Genomic DNA, 27,169 nt, shown 5'->3' on the forward strand with positions numbered 1-27,169 from the left:
TTAGAAGTATACAATGGGGTCAAGGTGCGGTTTAGAGGTCTGAATTCCACTCAGCTCTAGTTTTCCTCCACTGTGAGGGAGAGATTTATAGACTCTCAGATGGATGAATTCATCCCTCCGACGTGGACCTGAAGAAAAATCAAAGGATTAAAGGTTTAGTGGTTTAGACACACCACTTCCATGAAATACATGCATGTGTGAACGACAATTGAGGTAATAAAAATGAGAAATCTTTTAAAAATAAAGTTTAAAACATGTCATTTTTTAAAATGTACTTTGTGTCCAATGTGGTTTCATTATTTTTTCAAAGCATTTTCTCTTTATTTTATTGTCATTATGGAGCCAAAAATATCAAGTTCTCTCAAGGTTACATCACATGACCTGAACTAAATTTGCCTTTTCATAAAAATATATTTTTACAACTTCACTCTCAGTCTTGAGGGTCTGAAGGGCTCATATCGGTTTTTGTCTCAAAAGTAGTTACACCACTTGACTGATTTGGTGAACAAACGTTTTTCCAAATATAATAAATACCAAATATATGATCATATAATAATATCATATTTTAAATAGTTGTTTTACTGCTTATTTTTGTAAATACATTGCAATAAGATTATTCTGCGCTACTCATGACATCATTCCTCATTTCAGAGTTTCAGCTTTTAATGAGATTTAAATACATTTCACAGTCTCCATTTCCACCATTAAAACATTCTTTAAGTCCCAGGAAAAATATCAAAATGCCATTGAACTCAGTAATTTATAGTATTGGTGTATTCAAGTGTTTTCTGCAGGATGAATTGTATTTAATAGATCTGGACTAAAGAATGAATGCCACGTCAATGACCCAAATGCAAATTGACTTTATGACAAAGTAACAAGCTCACAGCCTTCCAAACATGTTTGGCAAAAGAGTTTACCTTGATAAAATAGTTGGTTCCCGCCACAAGCTGTGTGCTGAAACTTTTGGCGGTGAAAACAGCAAACCTCTTTCCGACACGTCTTTCTACATATGGCTTCATCTACAAGAAGCAATAACAAGTACATGGATTTGTTTATTTGTCATTTCTAAAACTAATAAATGCTCATCACGTTCACTTGCAGATCAGCGAACACCACCATAACAAAATGAAAACCGGTCTCGACTTACCGCATTACAGATCCTCTGCACTTCTGAAGTGGCATATGTCACCTTGGATAACCCTCCAATAAGGGGCCCTAGAACCCAGATGCACAGTTTAATAAACAAGAAACAGACAACTTACTAAAGAAACACATTAAACTAAAGAAACTTGACAAAGGAATGGTCAAACACTGGGGCATTTATGCACGCGCACACATGCACGCGCACTAATTGGGGATTAAGAAAGAGACAAGAACGAAGATTGACAACCAAACAAATTGCCATTTTCACTATTCTGACTGTCATAATCCAGCACTTTCTATGTTTTAATCTCTTGAGGAAACTCCCATTTACCGCTATCCGTTGTGCTTCACAGAAATGTAAAAAAAGCGTCGATTGCAACACAAACATGTAGGAGATATTTCATTATTGATTATAGTCTCTGATTAAACTTACCTCAAGACATGGAACTTTACTGGACCTCTAAACAGCAACAGTCATTGAATTAATATTAAGTGCATGTTTCGTATGTTTACCTGCTTCATTCCGCACTTTGTTGTTGTCAGATTTATCGACGCAATTCACCTCTGCAATATAGACAGACAGCAAAAATACCGCCATTAGAGCGCACACACCTGACTTTAGCTTCATCATTTTATCCTTGAGTACCTCCTGATTTAAGAGGATATAACTGTAAAACAAGTCTCGCTTCTTCGTCTTTTATGTAATGTTGCAACAAGACATTTTTAGGTGTAAATCACCACCACCTGGATGATTTCTTAATATCCTCTTCTTAAAGGGAGTTCACCCAAAATTGAAATTTTCATGAATCAGCATTGGGCGGGACATCGGTCGTCTCATGAGTCATGAAGTCATGTGAAACACATAAAAATGTAAAAAAAAAATACTGTGCATTTTTCTTTAATTTCTAAGCTAACTTCCTGCCTGTAACTTCTTAGCTTAGTGTTTCTATATTATGCTTTGTTTTAAATTGTTATTTGTAGCTCTTTTACTATTTTTTCATTTGGAGATTTCACCCTCATGCCATCCCAGATGTGTATGACTTTCTTCTGCAGAACACAAATAACATTTTTAGAATAATATTTCAGCTCTGTAGGTCCATACAATGCAAGTGAATGTTGGTAAGAACTTTGAAGGTCCAAAAAGCACATAAAAGCAGCATAACAGTAACATATACGACTCCAGTGGTTGTCAGTCTGAAGTGATATGATAAATGTCGGTGAGAAACAGATAAATATTTAATTAATGTTTTACTAACAATCTCGACTTTCATATTCTTCTACTTTTGTTTATGGTGATTTGCATTCTTCATGCATATCGCCCCCTACTGGGTCCTTATATCCTTCTAAAAATCTTAGTCTGTGTTCTGCAGAAGAAGTAAGTCATTCACATCTGGGATGCATGAGAGTGAGTAAATGATGAGATTTTACATTTTTGGATGAACTATTCCTTTAAGGCAGGGGTGCCCACACTTTTTGCGTAATGATCTACTTTTAAATGACCAACTCAATAAGATCTACCAACTAAAAAAACAGTTTCATTAAAAATAAATGCTTGTTGGGACTACTGCGTGTATCCCTACATGGAACTCACCTTCTAATGAATTAAACAATATTTAATAATGTTCAATGTTGATATCATTCAGTTTTAACACTAAACCCAACACACCTACAGCACAATAGATTACAATAGCCAGGGCATTTACCTTATTCTGATGATTTGCACTGAATGAATCAGACAGTTTTGCATAATCCGGGCAGTAGCTGCTGGTAGCTAGTCTCAAACACTGCTAGCTTCGCAATTTCGGGCTCTGTTCTCAGAAGCCCTTGAAGGCGCGAACCTAGTTGCCACAGCAACTGAATAAACAAAAATCTCGCCTCGTCAAAATGTACTCATCAATTGCAAATCAGACAGAAACTAAATGAAGGAAAGACATTATATTTGTATTAATATTGAACGAAAGCACATTTACATTTTGTGCGATCTACCAGCACTGCTTTAGCGATCGACATATTGGGCACCCCTGCTTTAAGGTCTTGGTATGTGACATATTATATCTCCTAACTCCTTTATCTTTAATGTGGCATCCTGTTGTTTTATACACACAAAAAAGTAGCACTGATTTTATTGTTAAACCGGTTGTATCAGAGACTGACATGTGACTCAACCAAAGCTTCCTTGATCCAAAACGGTCCTCTTAATACAGTAGTAATTAGTTCCAGACATTTAAACACACCTGCTTAGTCATTATTACTGTTATTTTACACACTTTAGTATGAAAATAGTAATCAAAACATTAAAAAACACAAATGAAAGTATGTAATGGCCCACAATGGCTCACAGTTACAACAATGTGTTTTGAAAAATATTTTACTGTTACATTCTTACAAAGGGTGTAAATAGAACAAAGACATATCATTTGAAATTTCCCTTTATTTTATAAGTAGCATTTGCTTTTATAAAAACAGATTTGGAATGAGGAGGAATATCTATGAGCAATTAATTCACCACAATACAATGATTTACATTTTTAGTGCAGTAAGGAAAACCATGGCATGCTGTGTGTGTGGATCATAGAACATTCACATATACAGGCACTGGAATGGCTGAATATCGGCTTCACTTTAATGATGTAGATTTGAATAAAAATGCTGTAACATTAATCATTGAGTAACTTGTTTTGGGTGAGAGAATGTGAGAAACCATTAGAAGATAAGATGGATTATTTCTGTGTTTGATTAGAAGAATCCAATGGGGTCAAGGTGCGCTTTAGAGGTCTGAATTCCACTCAGCTCTAGTTTTCCTCCACTGTGAGGGAGAGATTTATGAACTTTCAGATGAATGAATTCATCACCTCCGACGTGGACCTAAAAAACAAAACAAATAGAGAATGAAAATACTCTGAAGTCTCACTCACACACACACACACACACACACACACACACACACACACACACACACACACACACACACACACACACACACAAAATGTTTACCTTAATAAAAAAGTTTGTCCCTGCCACAACCTGTGTGGTGAAAGATTTGGCAGTGAAAACATCAAACGTCTTTCCGGCTTTTTCTTCTGCTTGTGGCTTCACCTATATGAACAGATGCACATGTGATGTTTGATTCAAAATGGAAATAATGCAAAACATTTAAATCATCCTTGAAAATGACCGGCAAATGTTCTTCAGAAGCTTGTGATTTTCACTCATGTATATATTTTTATATTGTAAAATGATGTATCTTTGTGAAAGAAGACAAGTAGAAATCATTTTTCAAAAGATAAAGTGTTTAGGTTAATTATTTACAAACATAATGAAAACACCCAAATACTGACAACACCATGTGATGGTAACTCATTAGAGGTAGACCGAGATATATATATCAGCTACCGATTAATCGTTATCGGCAAAAATCTTTGCAATCTATACAATAGTTGCTGATAGTGTGTTTCATCATTTCAAAATAAGAGTCCTCGGTGTGTTTCGGGCGTATTTATACTTAAAATCCCGCGTTATGCACCAAATATTTTTTATGGTTATTATTGGAATTTGGGTTAAACAATAAACCACATCTGGGATTTTATTCATTTTGAATTATTTTTCTGTGTCTGCAATATTAAAAAAAAAAATTGTCATTCTAATAATTGATTATAAAAACTTTCAGACAATTTATCGTTCATCAGCCTTTCCCATCACCTTAATTATATCGGCAAAATCAGTCGACCTCTATAACCCAATACTAATAAATCAGCATTAAATGTTTTGGGCGAGACATCTCGGGTGTCTCATGAGTCATGAAGTATTGTGAAACACATAAAAAAAGTGCTTTTTTCTACCTAACTTCCTGCCTGTAACTTCTTAGCTATTAAGCTTTGTTTTAAATTGTTATTTCTATCTCTTTTACTATTTTTTCATTTGGAGATTGCAGAAATCACATTTAATTGTCTGCAATGACTGCTGTATTACTGTGCATTTGATAGCCTTTGACTTGGCTTGAATAAGCAGAAAGAATCAGAGCAATCCCACATTATTTATTAATTTATCACATCACTTATTACTAAATGCCCGTCACGCGCACTCACAGATCAGCTGACACCACAATAACAAATCTGTCCGTCTCTTACCTCACAGATCTTTTTTTTAAAAAAAAAAGGCTTACTAAAATTTGGGTGACTTCGTGATTTTTTTTTTAAAGGAGATTTCATTAAAAAAAATAAGCAGTAAATACTAATTTGGTGGATTTCACGTGATCTCATTAAGGAGATCGTTTAGAAAAACAAGGATTGAAAAGTTCTTAAAATATTACGTGTAATATTGTTACCATGATTTTTGTTGTTATCACATAACATTTTTTTTACAGTGTAGAGCACAATAGATTACAATAGACAGAGCATTTACCATGTGACTCAACCAAAGCTTCCTTGATCCAAAACGGTCCTCTTAATACAGTAGTAATTAGTTCCAGGCAATTAAACACCCGCTTACTCTTTATTACTATTATTTTCCACACTTTAGTATGAAAATAGAAATCAAACCATGAAAAAAAAAAAAAACACAAAGTATGTAATGGCCCACATGTAACGATGGCTCAGTTACAACAATATTTTACTGTTTCTTTCAGAGGGTGTAAATAAAACAAAGACATATCCTTTAATATATGAAATTTGCCTTTATTATCAAACAGATTTGGAATATCTAGGAGTAATTATTTAGCAACAATACCTTTATAGCACAGGAAAGTCATGTTGTTGACAATATAAACCTCATAGTCAGGCACTGAAATGGCTGAATATTGGGTTCTTTAATATAGATTGGATATATATTTGAATAACAAAGTGTGGCAATATTAATAGTGACCATTTTGCAAAAGGTTCGGCATCAAATTGTTTGGATGAGAGAAATGTCGGCGTTCGTTTAGAAGTATACAATGGGGTCAAGGTGCCGTTTAGAGGTCTGAATTCCACTCAGCTCTAGTTTTCCTCCACTGTGAGGGAGAGATTTATAGACTCTCAGATGGATGAATTCATCCCCTCCGACGTGGACCTGAAGAAAAATCAAAGAATGAAAGGTTTAGTGGTTTAGACACACCACTTCCGTGAAATACATGCATGTGTGAACGACAATTGAGGTAATAAGAATGAGAAATCTTTTAAAAATAAAGTTTAAAACATGTCATCTTTTAAATGTACTTTGTGTCCAATGTGGTTTCATTATTTTCTCAAAGCATTTTCTTTATTTTATTGTCATTATGGAGTCAAAAATATCAAGTTCTCTCAAGGTTACATCACATGACCTGAACTAAATTTGCCTTATCATAAAAATATATTTTTTACAACTTCACTCTCAGTCTTGAGGGTCTGAAGGGCTTTTTTTGTCTCAAAAGTCGTTACACCACTTGAATGATTTGGTGAACAAACGTTTTTCCAAATATAATAAATACCAAATATGATCATATAATATCATATTTTAAATAGTTGTTTTACTGCTTATTTTTGTAAATACATTGTGAAAGATTATTCTGCGCTACTCATGACATCATTCTCAAGAGTTTCAGCTTTTAATGAGATTTAAAATACATTTCACAGTCTCCATTTCCACCATTAAAACATTCTTTAAGTCCCAGGAAAAATATCAAAATGCCATTGAACTCAGTAATTTATAGTATTGGTGTATTCAAGTGTTTTCTGCAGGATGAATTGTATTTAATAGATCTGGACTAAAGAATGAATGCCACGTCAATGACCCAAATGCAAATTGACTTTATGACAAAGTAACAAGCTCACAGCCTTCCAAACATGTTTGGCAAAAGAGTTTACCTTGATAAAATAGTTGGTTCCCGCCACAAGCTGTGTGCTGAAACTTTTGGCGGTGAAAACAGCAAACCTCTTTCCGACACGTCTTTCTACATATGGCTTCATCTACAAGCAATAACAAGTACATGGATTTGTTTATTTGTTATTTCTAAAACTAATAAATGCTCATCACGTTCACTTGCAGATCAGCGAACACCACCATAACAAAATGAAAACCTGTCTCGACTTACCGCATTACAGATCCTCTGCACTTCTGAAGTGGCATATGTCACCTTGGATAACCCTCCAATAAGGGGCCCTAGAACCCAGATGCACAGTTTAATAAACAAGAAACAGACAACTTACTAAAGAAACACATTAAACTAAAGAAACTTGACAAAGGAATGGTCAAACACTGGGGCATTTATGCACGCGCACAAGCACGCGCACTAATTGGGGATCAAGAAAGAGACAAGAACGAAGATTGACAACCAAACAAATTGCCATTTTCACTATTCTGACTGTCATAATCCAGCACTTTCTATGTTTTAATCTCTTGAGGAAACTCCCATTTACCGCTATCCGTTGTGCTTCACAGAAATGTAAAAAAGCGTCGATTGCAACACAAACATGTAGGAGATATTTCATTATTGATTATAGTCTCTGATTAAACTTACCTCAAGACATGGAACTTTACTGGACCTCTAAACAGCAACAGTCATTGAATTAATATTAAGTGCATGTTTCGTATGTTTACCTGCTTCATTCCGCACTTTGTTGTTGTCAGATTTATCGACGCAATTCACCTCTGCAATATAGACAGACAGCAAAAATACCGCCATTAGAGCGCACACACCTGACTTTAGCTTCATCATCTTATCCTTGAGTACTGATTTCAGAGGATATAACTGTAAAACAAGTCTCGCTTCTTCGTCTTTTATGTAATGTTGCAACAAGACATTTTTAGGTGTAAATCACCACCACCTGTACTGGATGATTTCTTAATATCCTCTTCTTAAAGGGACAGTTCACCCAAAATTGAAATTTTCATGAATCAGCATTGGGCGGGACATCGGTCGTCTCATGAGTCATGAAGTCATGTGAAACACATAAAAAAATGTAAAAAAAAAAATACTGTGCATTTTTCTTTAATTGCTAAGCTAACTTCCTGCCTGTAACTTCTTAGCTTAGTGTTTCTATATTAAGCTTTGTTTTAAATTGTTATTTGTATCTCTTTTACTATTTTTTCATTTGGAGATTTCACCCTCATGCCATCCCAGATGTGTATGACTTTCTTCTGCAGAACACAAATAACATTTTTAGAATAATATTTCAGCTCTGTAGGTCCATACAATGCAAGTGAATGTTGGTAAGAACTTTGAAGGTCCAAAAAGCACATAAAAGCAGCATAACAGTAATCCATACGACTCCAGTGGTTGTCGTCTGAAGTGATATGATAAATGTCGGTGAGAAACAGATAAATATTTAATTAATGTTTTACTAACAATCTCAACTTTCACATTCTTCTACTTTTGTTTATGGTGATTTGCATTCTTCATGCATATCGCCCCCTACTGGGTCCTTATATCCTTCTAAAAATCTTAGTCTGTGTTCTGCAGAAGAAAGTAAGTCATTCACATCTGGGATGCATGAGAGTGAGTAAATGATGAGATTTTACATTTTTGGATGAACTATTCCTTTAAGGCAGGGGTGTCCACACTTTTTTGCGTAATGATCTACTTTTAAATGACCAACTCAATAAGATCTACCAACTAAAAAAACAGTTTCATTAAAAATAAATGCTTGTTGGGACTACTGCGTGTATCCCTACATGGAACTCATCTTCTAATGAATTAAACAATATTTAATAATGTTCAATGTTGATATCATTCAGTTTTAACACTAAACCCAACACACCTACAGCACAATAGATTACAATAGCCAGGGCATTTACCTTATTCTGATGATTTGCACTGAATGAATCAGACAGTTTTGCATAATCCGGGCAGTAGCTGCTGGTAGCTAGTCTCAAACACTGCTAGCTTCGCAATTTCGGGCTCTGTTCTCAGAAGGCCTTGGAAGGCGCGAACCTAGTTGCCACAGCAACTGAATAAACAAAAATCTCGCCTCGTCAAAATGTACTCATCAATTGCAAATCAGACAGAAACTAAATGAAGGAAAGACATTATATTTGTATTAATATTGAACGAAAGCACATTTACATTTTGTGCGATCTACCAGCACTGCTTTAGCGATCGACATATTGGGCACCCCTGCTTTAAGGTCTTGGTATGTGACATTTTATAGCTCCTAACTCCTTTATCTTTAATGTGGCATCCTGTTGTTTTATACACACAAAAAAGTAGCACTGATTTTATTGTTAAACCGGTTGTATCAGAGACTGACATGTGACTCAACCAAAGCTTCCTTGATCCAAAACGGTCCTCTTAATACAGTAGTAATTAGTTCCAGACAATTAAACACACCTGCTTAGTCATTATTACTGTTATTTTACACACTTTAGTATGAAAATAGTAATCAAAACATTAAAAAACACAAATGAAAGTATGTAATGGCCCACAATGGCTCACAGTTACAACAATGTGTTTTGAAAAATATTTTACTGTTACATTCTTACAAAGGGTGTAAATAGAACAAAGACATATCATTTGAAATTTCCCTTTATTTTATAAGTAGCATTTGCTTTTATAAAAACAGATTTGGAATGAGGAGGAATATCTATGAGCAATTAATTCACCACAATACAATGATTTACATTTTTAGTGCAGTAAGGAAAACCATGGCATGCTGTGTGTGTGGATCATAGAACATTCACATATACAGGCACTGGAATGGCTGAATATCGGCTTCACTTTAATGATGTAGATTTGAATAAAAATGCTGTAACATTAATCATTGAGTAACTTGTTTTGGGTGAGAGAATGTGAGAAACCATTAGAAGATAAGATGGATTATTTCTGTGTTTGATTAGAAGAATCCAATGGGGTCAAGGTGTGCTTTAGAGGTCTGAATTCCACTCAGCTCTAGTTTTCCTCCACTGTGAGGGAGAGATTTATGAACTTTCAGATGAATGAATTCATCACCTCCGACGTGGACCTAAAAAACAAAACAAATAGAGAATGAAAATACTCTGAAGTCTCACTCACACACACACACACACACACACACACACACACACACACACACACACACACACACACACACACACACACACAAAATGTTTACCTTAATAAAAAAGTTTGTCCCTGCCACAACCTGTGTGGTGAAAGATTTGGCAGTGAAAACATCAAACGTCTTTCCGGCTTTTTCTTCTGCTTGTGGCTTCACCTATATGAACAGATGCACATGTGATGTTTGATTCAAAATGGAAATAATGCAAAACATTTAAATCATCCTTGAAAATGACCGGCAAATGTTCTTCAGAAGCTTGTGATTTTCACTCATGTATATATTTTTATATTGTAAAATGATGTATCTTTGTGAAAGAAGACAAGTAGAAATCATTTTTCAAAAGATAAAGTGTTTAGGTTAATTATTTACAAACATAATGAAAACACCCAAATACTGACAACACCATGTGATGGTAACTCATTAGAGGTAGACCGAGATATATAATATCAGCTACCGATTAATCGTTATCGGCAAAAATCTTTGCAATCTATACAATAGTTGCTGATAGTGTGTTTCATCATTTCAAAATAAGAGTCCTCGGTGTGTTTCGGGCGTATTTATACTTAAAATCGTGCGTTATGCACCAAATATTTTTTATGGTTATTATTGGAATTTGGGTTTAACAATAAACCACATCTGGAATTTTATTCATTTTTAAATATTTTTCTGTGTCTGCAACATTAAAAAAAAAAATTGTCATTCTAATAATTGATTATAAAAACTATCAGACAATGTATCGTTTATCAGCCTTTCCCATCACCTTAATTATATCGGCAAAATCAGTCGACCTCTATAACCCAATACTAATAAATCAGCATTAAATGTTTTGGGCGGGACATCTCGGGTGTCTCATGAGTCATGAAGTATTGTGAAACACATAAAAAAAAAATAAAAATAAATAAAAAAAAAAAAGTGCTTTTTTCTACCTATCTTCCTGCCTGTAACTTCTTAGCTATTAAGCTTTGTTTTAAATTGTTGTTATTTCTATCTCTTTCACTATTTTTTTCATTTGGAGATTGCAGAAATCACATTTAATTGTCTGCAATGACTGCTGTATTACTGTGCATTTGATAGCCTTTGACTTGGCTTGAATAAGCAGAAAGAATCAGAGCAATCCCACATTATTTATTAATTTATCACATCACTTATTACTAAATGCCCGTCACGCGCACTCACAGATCAGCTGACACCACAATAACAAAAGCAAATCTGTCCATCTCTTACCTCATCACAGATCTTCTGCACTTCTGGAGTGGCGTCCTTCACCTTGCATGTTCCCCCAACCATTGGTTTCGACATTGCTGTAATGTGTGATATTTAGAAGTAATAAAATAAGTGTGTCGTCTGACAGAACTGTGGTTCTGCGCTAATATTCAAGAATTCTGGGCAAGAGTCCATATAATATTTACTGTGTGTGTTTAATTCGACCTACATTTGGATTTTATTGAAATTAATATAGTATGCTTTATTTGTCTTGTATTTCAATATAGACTTTCTTGTAAAACCAGAAGAACAATTTTCCTTTTTTTTTACTTGAATGGAGGGATAATTTGATTTCTGATTTTGATCACTGTATCGACTGTACAAACATACAAAAAGTAATCAACTCTTGAATTTATAACTCTAATATTTAATAGAAAGTTATGTTTGTGTGATTAATCTTGCTTGTTTTAGTCACATGCCAACACTCTGGATAATATTCCTGTCTGTTTTGTGCTTAGTGAGTATTTGATGGTTTCTAGCTGCATACAATTTTTTTTGCAATACCATGTTCTCTCACGATTTGTGCAGCTATAATGCACAATACTCATAAAAATATTTAAAGTTTTAAAAGCATAGAACAAGACGTAAATAAGCATGTTACATTATTTTAGTGAGATAACAGCTTACTAACCTTTCCTGTGTAAAGTTATTTAATTTTACAACTATTGCCATGACCACACAAGTCACAGATACTGTTTAAGTGACAACTTCAACACTTATAGCTTCACAACTCAGCAGTTTTACAGGCATGTAGACTCTCAGACTCTTTAGCTTCACGTACGCAGTAATCACAAAAGCATCCTAGTTTCACGAAAACAGCAGGCTTCCTTGTGCCAGTCTCTCTCTCTCTCTCTGGACAGAAGCTCGACCACGGCCCCGCTGCCGCTTATCTCGGTCGCCCGACTCGGGCTGGGGAGCCATCCGGCCTACCGGAAAGGAAGTCGGCGACAGCCTTCAGCGCCCCGGTCAGTGGACCACCTAGAATTTAAAGGGCTAAAGACCCAGATACCACCATGTGATCCGCAGGTTGGAGTGGGGTGTGATCTGAGCAGAGGATGAAGATCCGCCCCAGCAAAAAGTAACGGAGAGTGAGGAACACCTACTTCCAGACACTCCTTTCCCACAGTGCTGTACATTGTTCCCCTCAAGGAGAGCTTGTGGCTGATGTACAGCACCGGGAGCTCCTCCCCCCCCCAACAAAGACTTTAATTATTACGGTTATATATTTTATATGTATATGATGGCTCATTGCTCAATATTTTACTGTTACTTTCTTTCAGAGGGTGTAAATAAAACAAAGACATATCCTTTAATATATGAAATTTGCCTTTATTATAAAAGAAGCATTTTCTAATATAATACAGATTTGGAATATCTAGGAGTAATTATTTCACAACAATACCTTTATAGTACAGGAAAGTCATGTTGTTGACAATAGAAAACTCATATGCAAGCACTGAAATGGCTGAATATTGGGTTCACTTTAATATAGATTGGCTATATATTTGAATAAACTGTTGCAATATTAAGTGACTATTTTGCAAAAGGTTCGGCATTAAATTGTTTGGATGAGAGAAATGTCGGCATTCGTTTAGAAGTATACAATGGGGTCAAGGTGCCGTTTAGAGGTCTGAATTCCACTCAGCTCTAGTTTTCCTCCACTGTGAGGGAGAGATTTATAGACTCTCAGATGGATGAATTCATCCCCTCCGACGTGGACCTGAAGAAAAATCAAAGGATTAAAGGTTTAGTGGTTTAGACACACCACTTCCGTGAAATACATGCATGAACGACAATTGAGGTAATAAAAATGAGAAATCTCTTAAAAATAAAGTTTAAAACATGTCATTTTTTAAATGTACTTTGTCCAATGTGGTTTCATTATTTTTTCATAGCATTTTCTCTTTATTTTATTGTCATTATGGAGCCAAAAATATCAAGTTCTCTCAAGGTTACATCACATGACCTGAACTAAATTTGCCTTTTCATAAAAATATATCTTTTACAACTTCACACTCAGTCTTGAGGGTCTGAAGGGCTCATATCGGTTTTGTCTCAAGTCATTACACCACATGACTGATTTGGTGAACAAATGTTTTTCCAAATATAATAAATACCAAATAATATATTTTTAAATAGTTGTTTTACTGCTCATTTTTGTAAAAACATTTGAAGATTATTCTGCACTACTCATGACATCATTCCAAGAGTTTCAGCTTTTAATGAGATTTAAAAATACATTTCACAGTCTCCATTTCCACCATTAAAACATTCTTTAAGTCCCGGGAAAAATATCAAAATGACATTGAACTCAGTAATTTATAGTATTGGTGTATTCAAGTGTTTTCTGCAGGATGAATTGTATTTATGAACAACTGAATAGATCTGGACTAAAGAATGAATGCCATGTCAATGACCCAAATGCAAATTGACTATGACAAAGTAACAAGCTCACAGCCTTCCAAACATGTTTGGCAAAAGAGTTTACCTTGATAAAATAGTTGGTTCCCGCCACAAGCTGTGTGCTGAAACTTTTGGCGGTGAAAACAGCAAACCTCTTTCCGACACGTCTTTCTACATATGGCTTCATCTACAAGCAATAACAAGTAGGCCTATATGGATTTGTTTATTTGTCATTTCTAAAACTAATAAATGCTCATCACGTTCACTTGCAGATCAGCGAACACCACCATAACAAAATGAAAACCTGTCTCGACTTACCGCATTACAGATCCTCTGCACTTCTGAAGTGGCATATGTCACCTTGGATAACCCTCCAATAAGGGGCCCTAGAACCCAGATGCACAGTTTAATAAACAAGAAACAGACAACTTACTAAAGAAACACATTAAACTAAAGAAACACATTAAACTAAAGAAACTTGACAAAGGAATGGTCAAACACTGGGGCATTTATGCGCGCGCACTAATTGGGGATCAAGAAAGAGACAATGAACGAAGATTGACAACCAAACAAATTGCCATTTTCACTATTCTGACTGTCATAATCCAGCACTTTCTATGTTTTAATCTCTTGAGGAAACGCCACCATTTACCGCTATCCGTTGTGCTTCACAGAAATGTAAAAAGCGTCGATTGCAACACAAACATGTAGGAGATATTTCATTATTGATTATAGTCTCTGATTAAACTTACCTCAAGACATGGAACTTTACTGGACCTCTAAACAGCAACAGTCATTGAATTAATATTAAGTGCATGTTTCGTATGTTTACCTGCTTCATTCCGCACTTTGTTGTTGTCAGATTTATCGACGCAATTCACCTCTGCAATATAGACAGACAGCAAAAATACCGCCATTAGAGCGCACACACCTGACTTTAGCTTCATCATCTTATCCTTGAGTACCTCCTGATTTAAGAGGATATAACTGTAAAACAAGTCTCGCTTCTTCGTCTTTTATGTAATGTTGCAACAAGACATTTTTAGGTGTAAATCACCACCACCTGTACTGGATGATTTCTTAATATCCTCTTCTTAAAGGGACAGTTTACCCAAAATTGAAAATGTTCTCATAATTTATTCACCGTCATGCCATCCCAGACGTGTATGACTTTCTTCTGCAGAACACAAATAACATTTTTAGAATAATATTTCAGCTCTGTAGGTCCATACAATGCAAGTGAATGGTGGTAATAACTTTGAAGGACCAAAAAGCACATAAAAACAGCATAACAGTAATCCATACGACTCCAGTGGTTAAATCCATGTCTTCTGAAGTGATATGATAAATGTCGGTGAGAAACAGATCAATTTTTAATTAATGTTTTACTAACAATCTCAACTTTCACATTCTTCTCCTTTTGTTTATGGTGATTTGCATTATTCATGCATATCGCCCCCTACTGGGTCCTTATATCCTTCTAAAAATCTTATTTTGTGTTCTGTAGAAGAAAGTCATTCACATCTGGGATGCATGAGAGTGAGTAAATGATGAGATTTTTAATTTTTGGATGAACTATTCCTTTAAGGCAGGGGTGTCCACACTTTTTGCGAGATGATCAACTTTTAAATTACCAACTCAATAAGATCTACCAACTAAAAAAACAGTTTCATTAAAAAAAAATCCTTGTTGGGACTACTGCGTGTATCCCTACATGGAATTCATTTTCTAATGAATTAAACAATATTTAATAATGTTCAATGTTGATATCATTCAGTTTTAACACTAAACCCAACACACCTCACTGTAAAAAGTGATTCATGTGTCAAGTAAATTTGACTAAAAAAATTAACATGAAATTTATATTTATTAAGGATATTTTATATTTTAAATTATGACTTTGCATTTTATAAAAAATACTGGGTGCATTTCACTCATAAATTTAAGAGAGAAGACAACTACATTATTTTGGGAAAATCTGTGCAATTTTGTGGTTTAATTTATGGACACCAGTTCATTTGAAAGTGAACAACTGCTGAGTTGACGACATTTTGGCAGACTGGTCGACACAAGTGCACGCTAAAAGGTAAGCCTTAATAATTTGTACTTTCCTTTTATTTCTTAATTGTCTCGTTAAATGTTGACCAGGTGTGTTCAATCCAGATATGTAGCACCACATTACACATTTAGGATGGCTCCCTTATTTTATATTCCCAGTTTATGTCGAAGCCTGTCCTGATGAGCTAGTTTCAGGTGTGTAAAAAAAAAATTTGTGGAGAAAATTTGAAAGATTGTTTTATAACGCTACCCCCTTTCTTCACCGTTCGCGCGGTGACGGCGCATAAATGGGGGATGGTCATGCCATGTTAATTGTAATCCGTAAAAAAAGAAAATGGAAGATGTGCTTCAGAAACGGTTTGAAACCAAACGTGACCAGACTAAACAAATGGTCACTGTTTGCTTTATCTCAGTTTTTGTACTCTGAATTTTTTTTTTTATCTCAAGTGTTGATATGAGACGCGGGATAGACGCAGGATAGTCCCGCGTCTCGGTAGGTTACAAAACCTCAATTTGCTGTGCTTTTTTTATCATGAGCAACTTGCAACAACTAATGACAGAAACATGAATTCCTCAGTCTCATAATCAGTAGCACTGATCTTTTCCCCTCAATGTTCCCTCCCACTTCTGCTGCTGTCTGTCAGCAAAGAGTTTTCCCCAAACTTTTTATGGACTGTGCGTTCCCGCGCCGATAATGATTAGAGTCGAATCTTCTATAAAATGCCCTGATGGGGGAGGGGTGCACCGGTAAAAGTAGTCTATAACCTTAAAGGGTAACTAAACCCTAAACCAACTTTTTTTAGTTAATGATCTGTAAGAATGGGGCTTTATTAGTACTGGTCATTGATTCAAGTAATTTTTTTGACATTTGTGTATAAAGTGTTTTAATTCTACAATATATGGTGTAAAAACGTCTGAGTGCTGCCCTCTTCAGGTTGAACGGTGGCTACTGCAGTTGAATTTTCCTATTGGCTGTTTGCGGTACTTCGTGACGTAAGCGGTGAGAGCTGACGTAAGCAGGTTCCAGCTTACCACGCCCTTGGTACGAGCTAGACACTGGCCCCATTCTCACTTGCGCAGCTGCTTCGCTAGCATCGTCGGATGCCGATCGCGATGCGGGAGTTAAAACCGCAGAGTGAGCCAGCGGCTCGAATTGATATGGCTCCGGCCCTATGTCCACAGACAATTCACCCTCCTCCACTTCAGGTGAAGGTGGGGGAGAAAAGTCCTCGACTTCAAAAGGCCGCTCCGTGGCAAAGCTACTTGCGTCACTCCAGTCACTCTCCATTTTAGAGTCCGACAGCAGCTGTCAATTAATCCGTCACTACGGGTCTCAGGTGCACGCCCCCGCGGTTCGTCCCCTCTATCCCCGCCGGGGTCTGCCCACTTTTCAAGCATTTTTCAAATATTGCTAGTGGGTGGAGTCAGACTCTGAGCAGGGGTTTAGTTACCCTTTAAACCAGTAGTTTTCAAACATGCTCTTGGGGACACACAACGCACATTTCTAATGTAACCTTATTTAACACACCCGATTGAAATCATCAGATCGTTAGTAAAGGCTCCATGACCTGATCTGCGAGTGTCAGATAAGCGGGACTTACACAGTATGCAAATCTGTGGGTCCCCATTGTGCTTGAACCCTGTTTTAAAGTGGTTGTTAAAGACTAGAAATTGAAAACTAGAATATTAAAAGACACGCTTCAGAACCTCTGATGAAGCTTTATGGAGGAGCAAAACCGCCTAAATTAAACATAAATAAATAAAAATCCAAATAAATGTAAAAAATGTGTACATATACATCTATTTTCAATTGTGACAAATGAGTATTTATACATTTCTTTCCTTATTTATGTATTATGTTATGTATTTCCACATGTATATATTTCCTCTATTTATTTAATTATTTTACAATTTACATCCATACCATCTGTGGCAATATTTAAATTCTGTAGACTCCCATTTCTTTTTGTCAACCACAAGATGGCACTGTGGCCTCCAAGCTTCACTCTGTAGCACTCTGCTCAGTTGCTCCGTCTGAGGGAGAAAACATGCCCCTCATTAGCATACAGAAAGAAAATTGGAAATGTATAAATGTGGAGATACATTTGGAAATATATACATGCATAAATAATGAGGAAACACATACATTTGGAAATGAATGTGTGAATAAAAAATACAAAAATACATATTTTGTTTTACATTTATTTTCAAATATTTGTATTCATTTATTTTTAATTTGGAAGCTGCTAATCTACAGAAGCTGACTGTTATTTATAGATTGATGCATGTTTTTCTCAGGCATTTTATGTGGTCAAGCATTTATTTATTTATAAAGGAATAAATTATCGTGTTTTATTTTGGTTAGGAAAAGCGCAGCCTTGTATTTCAAGGATATTTTCCAGAAGTACAAATAAAATGATATATGTGAATGGATTTTCCATCTTTTAATTTAAGAGTAATATAATGTCATTTCAATTACCAGATCTCAATTTCTTCCAATAATATAAAGTTTGATTTTTTCTACATAATTAATCAGCACAGCTAAATACATTTTCTAATTACGTATGATGGAAAAGTAAATGCAGCAGACACACATACATCACTCTGCGTGTGCGAATTGACTGTAATCACTGTAAACTGTAATGAAAAATAATCTGAACTACTAATAATTTAAGGGGGGTTGTCCCGGCTTTTTGTCATGGTCATATGGTCACCCTAAGTGACATGAGCAACATGCGCTACAGTTAATGATTTGTCAAGCAAAATGCTTGTCACGGTATTTTCCTGTTAATTATGCACATTGGGTATAATAGAACATGAAACATGGCTAGCTGGGGCCTGTTTCAGAAAGGAGGTTCAACCAACTCTGAGTAAAAACTTGAACTCTGAGTTGACTTACTCTGAGATGGGAAACTCTGAGTTTTCAGTTACAGAACAGCTGAAATGAGTTAGTTCAATCAACTCTAAGTTGACTGACTCTGAGTTAAGCGAGTGCAACACAACTATAAAAAGCCATTATCAATTGAGCGCAGATATTATGAGTCACCATGGCAACAGCGGCAGAAAAAAAGAGGTCTGCATATTTCTCACCAGCAGAACTAGAAGTGCTTCTGCAAGCTTATGGAGAGTACGAACATATATTTTTTAAAAAGTGAGTTTACATTTTAATTATTGTTATAAAGTGTTGGGTGTAATTAATTATTAAGAAATCTAAATACTGTAATTTATTTAAAGGGGTTACTCTTAATTCTTCTGTTATTTAAAGTAAAATCTGATGTAATTGCATTAAATGCTGCATAGACTATAAAACAATTCTGTATAAAACAATAGTGGATTTAACATCACATTTTAAAAGGTATATTTTTAATGTAACCTTCTCCCTCTACACACTTTGGTCAATTCAGGAATAATTCATGCAATTGTATATTGTTTATTTGAAAGCATTAAAAGTGCAGTTTCTTGTCTCTTCTTGTATTGTTCAAGTGGTTGAGGTTGATATGGGATTTATAAAGTAATTAGTAATAAGTAGACCAATACTTTCTAGAGATAGTAATTATTATATTAATCTAATTACACTGTTGAAGATGTCATTTGTAGTTAGTAATTAATAACTATTTTAGAGTACCCAACTGTTAAAATATCCAGGTGAAACTGGAAGAACAGTATGTAATAAACCTTTAATTTTCATGTAGGTGCAATCCTGCAGGCATTAAAAGAACGTGGCAGCAGCTGAAAATGAAATATAAAAACATAATTCAATCAGGTAAGGCTTGAGCATAACATAGGTGTAGGGTACCTGACTTTACAAACATTTGACATATTAAATAACTAAATGCCATCCAGTGTCTAGCAGTGCAGCAGCATTTGTGACATTTGGTCTAAACGTTCATTCTCATTTGACTTCTACTCAGCCAACAGAAAGAAGGCAGAGGCCCGTAAAACAGAGGGAGGACCTGCACCACCACCTCTGACAAATGCAGAAGAGATGGCCCTGAGCCTGAATGCTGGAAGGCCAATGGCTGAGGGAATTGCTGGAGTCAGTCACTCCTGAAGATTTAAGTGCCTTCACAAAATGTAAGAGGTCTACCTATGTGTTATTTTCTATATAGGCTATTTGTGATATTTCCATTTATTTTACTTTGGGTTGGGTTTTTCGTTGGTCCCAATAGATTCTGATGGTAATATATGTCTTTTGGAGCCTCCTGTCCCAACAGAACCCCAGGCAGTTGTAAGTAGCCTACTCAATACACCAGAAATGATGACAAATAGTATTATAAAGTGTACTCAACCAAATGCTCATCTTCACAGGATGATGGGGATGAAGAAACAGTTTCTGCTGCCACAGTGAGGCCTACAGAGGTAATGTTCATATTATGTGTCTACACATCAAACAATCTACACATTTCTTCACATTTTTATGTGGAGTAGCCTATAGAATCTAAGTTTATATGTAAGTATAAACTGACATTCTCATCTCTCCCCCCGCCCCCCAGAGTGTGGAAGAACAGCAGGAGGAAGGTCCATCGACTTCTGGTGCACAGATGAACACAGTTCAGTGATTTTCAGTAAATGTCACAGTTTAATTCTGTAGAATTTGTTTAGAACTACATGATGTAACTCTAATCTACTGTATTTTCAGTTGCCAGTTAAGGAGTTATATAGACTTCATCTTATTAAAAAAAACAAAACAGCAAAGAACTTATATACTTGGATCGCCAGATCCAAAAGGCAGATCTGGAAATCGAGATTCTGAAACTAAAGCTAGAGGTGAGTGAATGGTCACAGGTTAATTCTAGGAAGTATTGAAACTATATGAAAATCTAACTGTTTTTGAATTTGTAGGAAATAAAGAACACCAAATAAATTGTTGTGATTTTGTGTTTATTCGTTTCTTTTTTCATTTTGTGGTGGAGGATATCATGTGTATTAATCTGAGAAGACATTGCGGCATATCATATCTAGGACTACCATTCCATCCTGGAAATCTGCAGGGTTGATGGGTCTTCCTCAGGGTCTTGTATTTGTAGGGCAGGGTGTTTCTCCCCTCTAATTATGGCAATATTATGGAGAACAACACATGCCACAATAATGTCGCAGGCCCTTTCAGGAGTTACCCTGAGGTGACGTAGGCAATGGAAACGTGCTTTCAACAGGCCTAAGGTCATCTCCACCCGGGCTCTCGTCCTGCAGTGTGCCACATTGAAGCGCTGCTGAGGGCCTGATTCAGGTTCTGGGTAAGGGGTAATTAGTGTTGGTCGGCATGGGTAACCCCTATCTCCCAGCAGAAAGCCATCAATCTCTCCTGTAAGAAAGTTCACATTGCTTTAGTGCTGCATAGAAGTGCCCCTGTAAGTGTGTAGTGCATACATTGAAATAAGTGTATAGGACATACATTTACTTACCCCTTTCCAGCCTGTTGTTCAGGGTTGACTCACAATACATTCGTGAGTCATGAACAGAGCCGGGCCACTTGGCCTCCACATTTTTGATGATATGTGCAGCATCAGATATGATCTTGACAGTGCAAAGAATGAGACATGTATTGTGATGTAGTCTTTGACCATTAGAAACAGTAGGCTGTCAGTGTACCTGCACATTAATACTGTGGATGGACCTCCCGTTGACATAGTCAGCTTCATTTTCGGAAGGTGCAATAATGGGAATATGTGTGCCATCAATGCATCCAACCACATTGGGAAATCCTAAAGGGAATTCTAATTATTAGGCTACTTCCAGGGGTCGCAGCAAGATGTTCTTAACTGATCGTCATTCATCAGGTTAGCCTAATTTAATCTGATTTCTACACCACTGACCTGCAATCCTGTGAAACTCCTCTTTGATAGCTCTCACGGGTTTGAGCCCAGGAAACAACACAAAAATTCCCAGAAAGCGCTTAAGAGCGAGTCACACTTTCCTTACCGCTCTGCATAGAGCAGCCTTACTAATGTGTTCTGCATCCCCAATGTTATACAGAAAACTACCATTTGCAAAGAAACGTAAAGCAACTCAAAGAATCTGCTCGGATGTAAGAGCACGGCCACGATGGCTGACGTTACTGATGTAAGGATGGATGAGATTATGGATGTATCTAATTGACTGTAAAGAAAAACGGTACCGCTCAAATAAAAATGCATAAGGATACGACAAAAAATCCACTCTGAGCCTCAAAATCCTCTCCCGACGTAAATGTAACTCCCTACGAATTAATGCAGCCTCTTCATCTACAGGATCATCCATAAAAGGACATGACATTTCATTCACTTTGATGCTCTCTGCGTGACGGAAATGTGCGCAATGAATGAACGTACCGAAAGAATGAATGAGCTGTTAAAACACCACTTCCTCTTTAAAAAAGGGGAGGAGACCGAAAGAAACTCTGGGTTTACCGAAGAAAACCTGCTCCCGACCAGGTTAGGTTCACAGAGTAAGTTACTATGGTAACTGACTCTGAGTATAAGTTACCTCTCTTTCAGAAACGGGCTTGACTTACTCTGCTTTCTTGGGTTTGACATACCTCCCATTCTGAAACAGAAAACCCAAAGTTTCCCTCATTTCAGGGTTTCACTTAACCTCCTTTCTGAAACAGGCCCCTGCTCTTTAACGTCACAATATTTGGATGAACATTTCCATCTAACTTGTTAACTTCAGTGACCCAAAATGAAAATGTGTAATGGGTAACATGATTACTTCACTTAGATCATGACTTGTATAGAAATAGCAACAAGGTCTACTTGTTTTATTTTTGATACTGCTGCCTATAAATATTCTCTTACCTTTAAAACTAACAATAGAGAGCCTTGCATTTCATAAAGGCTGCAATTCAAATGTTGAAATAAGTGTACATTGAACAGATATTACAAGGCATAATACATTTTTGTTAGTGTAAATTACAGATGTAATTAAAAAGATTAAACTAATAATATACATGTGTGTGTATATATATATATATATATATATATATATTTTTTTTTACAAGTCTGCATTGAAGTACTAGAAGTTCCATTTTTGTGAGCATTCATATTTTCTACTTTCATCGGAAGACTGTTTTTGGTTGGAACATGCTGTAAGATAGATAATGTAGACTGAAGTCATGGTGTGGCTATGCAAGGTTTGCCAATGGAAGGCATCTTCAAAGTGAGCTCTTTTGAAACACTATAGATTACAGCATGGACCATTTATACATAGCCATAGTATAACTTGTGTTTTGCAAATCAAAGCCTTTTCTTTGTTTTTCTGGATCAGGTTTTGGTCCAGAATGCATTGAAAAGAAGAATATGTTCTTACAGTTCAACAATAATACAAGCTTATAGCAAGCATAACTGTCATTGGTTTTGCAAGACAAGTTTTATTCCAGAATTGATTTTTTTTCCCACAAACACAAATCTTTTTAGAGACATGATCTTTGAGAATGCTAAGCTTATCAGCAAGTGTGGGTATAGTCCTGTACAGTTAGCCAAGTGTAATGTATGACATTTTGGTTTTTGGAAAACATTTAAAGGTTTGAGGATTTTACCTTGTCTTGAATGTCTGGAAGATTTATATTGTGCATGTGTTATTTTTGAAAAGTTATATTTGCATGTATTAAACCTAAAGGGACAGTTCCCCCCAAAAATTTTAATTCTCTCATAATTTACTCACATGTGTGCCTTCCCAGATGTCTAAGACTTTCCTTCTTCTGCAGAAGAAGGAATACAAATCATGCATACAAATCACAGATCTCACCCCTGTAGGTCCATACAATGCAAGTAAATCATGCAATGCTTAAAAAAAGCATAAACATTAAAGAAAATTCATAAGACTCCAGTTGTTTAATCTATTAAAACATTTAAAAAATACATTCCAGTATTTGAATACCTTTTTAAAATAATAAATTCACTAAAAATACTTCTGAAGGTATCTAATCAGTTTGGGGTAAGAACAGACTAAAATAAAACTCCTGGCTCATGATCGCCAAGAAGACTGCTGATGTCATGATTCGTATAAAAAGGAGCTATATTTTGGTATTTTCCCACCCCAAACTGATTGGATTACTTAAGACATGAATTAAACTAGAACTAGAGTTATATGGATTCATTTTAGTCTTTATGCTTTTCGAATCTTCAAAGTTTTGGTCAACTATCACTTGCATTGTAAGGACCTACAGAGCTAAGATTGTCTTTAAAATAAAATGGTATTCTGCTGAAGAAAGTTAGTCATACACATCTGGGATTGCATGCAATGTGTCATTGATGAGAAATGTTTCATTTTTGGGTGAACTATCCATTTTAGAGCAAGCTTGTCATAAGACTTTGACTACAGCACATATTTGACAGTAATTTGACATTTGTAAACTTGACCGTAACTTTGTTTTTCATTAAATGGAGCTTTTGTGTACTTTAAACTATGTATTTATTTTCTCAAATAGTTTTAGTACACTGCTTACTGTTTCATACAGCACTTTACCATGTGTTATTGTACAAGTTATGGATCTGGCTATACAATTCATGTACAGTATAAATGCTTTGAGTGGGAATGATATTTAAAAAATAAATTGATAAATCATTAAATGCATTGTGAAAATCATTTAGTGTTTTAAAGAGGGTAAAATGCAATTTAGCTTATAAAAGTGCCTAAATTAGCTTAAAATCATTAAAAGTAAAAATCATGGTAGATTTAATTAGTGCGATTTCTTTTTTTTTTTTAAAAAAGGCTTAATTACTAAAATTTGGGTGACTGATTTTTTTTTTTTAAAGGAGATTTCATTAAAAAAAAAATAAGCAGTAAATACTAATTTGGTGGATTTCACGTGATTTCATTAAGGAGATTGTTTAGAAAAACAAGGATTGAAAAGTTCTTAATATTACGTGTAATATTGTTACCATGCTTTTTGTTGTTATCACATAACACTTTTTACAGTGTAGAGCACAATAGATTACAATAGACAGGGCATTTACCATGTGACTCAACCAAAGCGTCCTTGATCCAAAACCGTCCTCTTAATACAGTAGTAATTAGTTCCAGGCAATTAAACACACCTGCTTACCCTTTATTACTATTATTTTCCACACTTTAGTATGAAAATAGAAAAACCATGAAAAAAAAAAAAAAAAACACAAATTAAAGTATGTAATGGTCCACATGTAACGATGGCTCAGTTACAACAATTTTTTACTGTTACTTTCTTTCAGAGGGTGTAAATAAAACAGACATATCCTTTAATATATGAAATTTGCCTTTATTATAAAACAGATTTGGAATATCTAGGAGTAATTATTTAGCAACAATACCTTTATAGTACAGGAAAGTCATGTTGTTGACAATATAAACCTCATAGTCAGGCACTGAAATGGCTGAATATTGGGTTCACTTTAATATAGATTGGATATATATTTGAATGACAAGTGTTGCAATATTAATAGTGACTATTTTGCAAAAGGTTCGGCATCAAATTGTTTGGATGAGAGAAATGTCGGCGTTCGTTTAGAAGTATACAATGGGGTCAAGGTGCCGTTTAGAGGTCTGAATTCCACTCAGCTCTAGTTTTCCTCCACTGTGAGGGAGAGATTTATAGACTCTCAGATGGATGAATTCATCCCCTCCGACGTGGACCTGAAGAAATCAAAGGATTAAAGGTTTAGTGGTTTAGACACACCACTTCCATGAAACACATGCATGTGTGAACGACAATTGAGGTAATAAAAATGAGAAATCTCTTAAAAATAAAGTTTAAAACATGTCATTTTTTAAATGTACTTTTGTCCAATGTGGTTTCATTATTTTTTCAAAGCACTTTCTCTTTATTTTATTGTCATTATGGAGCCAAAAATATCAAGTTCTCAAGGTTACATCACATGACCTGAACTAAATTTGCCTTTTCATAAAAATATATCTTTCACAACTTCACGCAGTCTTGAGGGTCTGAAGGGCTCATATCGGTTTTTTTGTCTCAAAAGTAGTTACACCACTTGACTGATTTGGTGAACAAACGTTTTTCCAAATATAATAAACACCAAATATATGATCAAATAATAATATCATATTTTACATAGTTGTTTTTCTGCTTATTTTTGTACATACATTGTAAGAAGATTATTCTGCGCTACTCATGACATCATTCCTCATTTCAAGAGTTTCAGATTTAAAAATGTCAGTCTCCATTTCACCACTAAAACATGTTTTACTTCAAGTCCCAGGAAAAATATCAAAATGCCATTGAACTCAGTAATTTATAGTATTGGTGTATTCAAGTGTTTTCTGCAGGATGAATTGTATTTAATAGATCTGGACTAAAGAATGAAAGCCACGTCAATGACCCAAATGCAAATTGACTTTATGACAAAGTAACAAGCCCACAGCCTTCCAAACATGTTTGGCAAAAGAGTTTACCTTGATAAAATAGTTGGTTCCCGCCACAAGCTGTGTGCTGAAACTTTTGGCGGTGAAAACAGCAAACCTCTTTCCGACACGTCTTTCTACATATGGCTTCATCTACAAGCAATAACAAGTATATGGATTTGTTTATTTGTTATTTCTAATAAATGCTTATCACGTTCACTTGCAGATCAGCGAACACCACCATAACAAAATGAAAACCTGTCTCGACTTACCGCATTACAGATCCTCTGCACTTCTGAAGTGGCATATGTCACCTTGGATAACCCTCCAATAAGGGGCCCTAGAACCCAGATGCACAGTTTAATAAACAAGAAACAGACAACTTACTAAAGAAACACATTAAACTAAAGAAACTTGACAAAAGGAATGGTCAAACACTGGGGCATTTATGCGCGCGCACTAATTGGGGATCAAGAAAGAGACAAGAACGAAGATTGACAACCAAACAAATTGCCATTTTCACTATTCTGACTGTCATAATCCAGCACTTTCTATGTTTTAATCTCTTGAGGAAACGCCACCATTTACCGCTATCCGTTGTGCTTCACAGAAATTAAAAAAAAAAAGCGTCGATTGCAACCCAAACATGTAGGAGATATTTCATTATTGATTATAGTCTCTGATTAAACTTACCTCAAGACATGGAACTTTACTGGACCTCTAAACAGCAACAGTCATTGAATTAATATTAAGTGCATGTTTCGTATGTTTACCTGCTTCATTCCGCACTTTGTTGTTGTCAGATTTATCGACGCAATTCACCTCTGCAATATAGACAGACAGCAAAAATACCGCCATTAGAGCGCACACACCTGACTTTAGCTTCATCATCTTATCCTTGAGTACCTCCTGATTTAAGAGAATATAACTGTAAAACAAGTGTCGCTTCTTCGTCTTTTATGTAATGTTGCAAAAAGACATTTTTAGGTGTAAATCAC

General features: G+C 35.6%; 3 protein-coding genes and 1 pseudogene across 6 annotated transcripts; all 4 read right to left on the reverse strand.

The window, feature by feature from the left end:
• On the reverse strand, positions 1–27,169 carry LOC127643031 (cystatin-B-like; annotated as a pseudogene).
• Positions 3,542–12,244, reverse strand: LOC127643035 (cystatin-B-like). Of its 3 annotated transcripts, none has more exons than XM_052125566.1 (4): positions 12,178–12,244; positions 11,358–11,434; positions 4,141–4,242; positions 3,542–4,011 (listed from the first exon to the last, which is right to left on the reverse strand). In XM_052125566.1, exons 2-4 carry the CDS (start codon positions 11,430–11,432, stop codon positions 3,883–3,885), a joined length of 306 nt encoding a protein of 101 aa, XP_051981526.1. In that variant the 5' UTR covers positions 11,433–11,434; positions 12,178–12,244; the 3' UTR covers positions 3,542–3,882. The 3 variants fall into 3 exon arrangements, with proteins under 3 accessions (XP_051981526.1, XP_051981525.1, XP_051981523.1); XM_052125565.1 differs by lacking the exons at positions 3,542–4,011; positions 4,141–4,242 and adding exons at positions 9,597–10,058; positions 10,188–10,289 and having other exon boundaries at positions 12,178–12,195; XM_052125563.1 differs by lacking the exons at positions 3,542–4,011; positions 4,141–4,242; positions 12,178–12,244 and adding exons at positions 9,597–10,058; positions 10,188–10,289 and having other exon boundaries at positions 11,358–11,498.
• LOC127643027 (cystatin-B-like) lies at positions 5,797–14,888 on the reverse strand. Of its 2 annotated transcripts, XM_052125554.1 has the most exons (5): positions 14,868–14,888; positions 7,699–7,925; positions 7,193–7,260; positions 6,966–7,067; positions 5,798–6,192 (listed from the first exon to the last, which is right to left on the reverse strand). In XM_052125554.1, the coding sequence occupies exons 2-5, from the start codon at positions 7,814–7,816 to the stop codon at positions 6,064–6,066; spliced, it is 417 nt and encodes a 138-aa protein (XP_051981514.1). In that variant the 5' UTR covers positions 7,817–7,925; positions 14,868–14,888; the 3' UTR covers positions 5,798–6,063. The 2 variants fall into 2 exon arrangements, with proteins under 2 accessions (XP_051981515.1, XP_051981514.1); XM_052125555.1 differs by lacking the exon at positions 14,868–14,888 and having other exon boundaries at positions 5,797–6,192; positions 7,798–7,922.
• On the reverse strand, positions 12,944–14,881 carry LOC127643028 (cystatin-B-like). Its single transcript, XM_052125556.1, has 4 exons — positions 14,632–14,881; positions 14,118–14,185; positions 13,885–13,986; positions 12,944–13,116 (listed from the first exon to the last, which is right to left on the reverse strand). The coding sequence occupies exons 1-4, from the start codon at positions 14,747–14,749 to the stop codon at positions 12,988–12,990; spliced, it is 417 nt and encodes a 138-aa protein (XP_051981516.1). The 5' UTR covers positions 14,750–14,881; the 3' UTR covers positions 12,944–12,987.

This window comes from Xyrauchen texanus, chromosome 4, assembly GCF_025860055.1.
Source record: "Xyrauchen texanus isolate HMW12.3.18 chromosome 4, RBS_HiC_50CHRs, whole genome shotgun sequence".
NCBI classification, from domain to species: domain Eukaryota; kingdom Metazoa; phylum Chordata; class Actinopteri; order Cypriniformes; family Catostomidae; genus Xyrauchen; species Xyrauchen texanus.

Excerpts from the sequence above, each read along its gene's own strand:
- LOC127643035 (XM_052125566.1), bottom strand. The coding sequence starts at position 11,432 with ATGTCGAAACCAATGGTTGGGGGAACATGCAAGGTGAAGGACGCCACT. Across the intron at positions 4,243-11,357 it reads TGCAGAAGATCTGTGATGAG|GTGAAGCCACAAGCAGAAGA; the intron begins GTAAGAGATGGA and ends CTGTTCATATAG. Across the intron at positions 4,012-4,140 it reads GGACAAACTTTTTTATTAAG|GTCCACGTCGGAGGTGATGA; the intron begins GTAAACATTTTG and ends TTTGTTTTTTAG.
- LOC127643028 (XM_052125556.1), bottom strand. The coding sequence starts at position 14,749 with ATGATGAAGCTAAAGTCAGGTGTGTGCGCTCTAATGGCGGTATTTTTG. Across the intron at positions 14,186-14,631 it reads CAAAGTGCGGAATGAAGCAG|GGCCCCTTATTGGAGGGTTA; the intron begins GTAAACATACGA and ends TCTGGGTTCTAG. Across the intron at positions 13,987-14,117 it reads TGCAGAGGATCTGTAATGCG|ATGAAGCCATATGTAGAAAG; the intron begins GTAAGTCGAGAC and ends TATTGCTTGTAG.
- LOC127643027 (XM_052125554.1), bottom strand. The coding sequence starts at position 7,816 with ATGATGAAGCTAAAGTCAGGTGTGTGCGCTCTAATGGCGGTATTTTTG. Across the intron at positions 7,068-7,192 it reads TGCAGAGGATCTGTAATGCG|ATGAAGCCATATGTAGAAAG; the intron begins GTAAGTCGAGAC and ends TATTGCTTGTAG. Across the intron at positions 6,193-6,965 it reads GAACCAACTATTTTATCAAG|GTCCACGTCGGAGGGGATGA; the intron begins GTAAACTCTTTT and ends ATTTTTCTTCAG.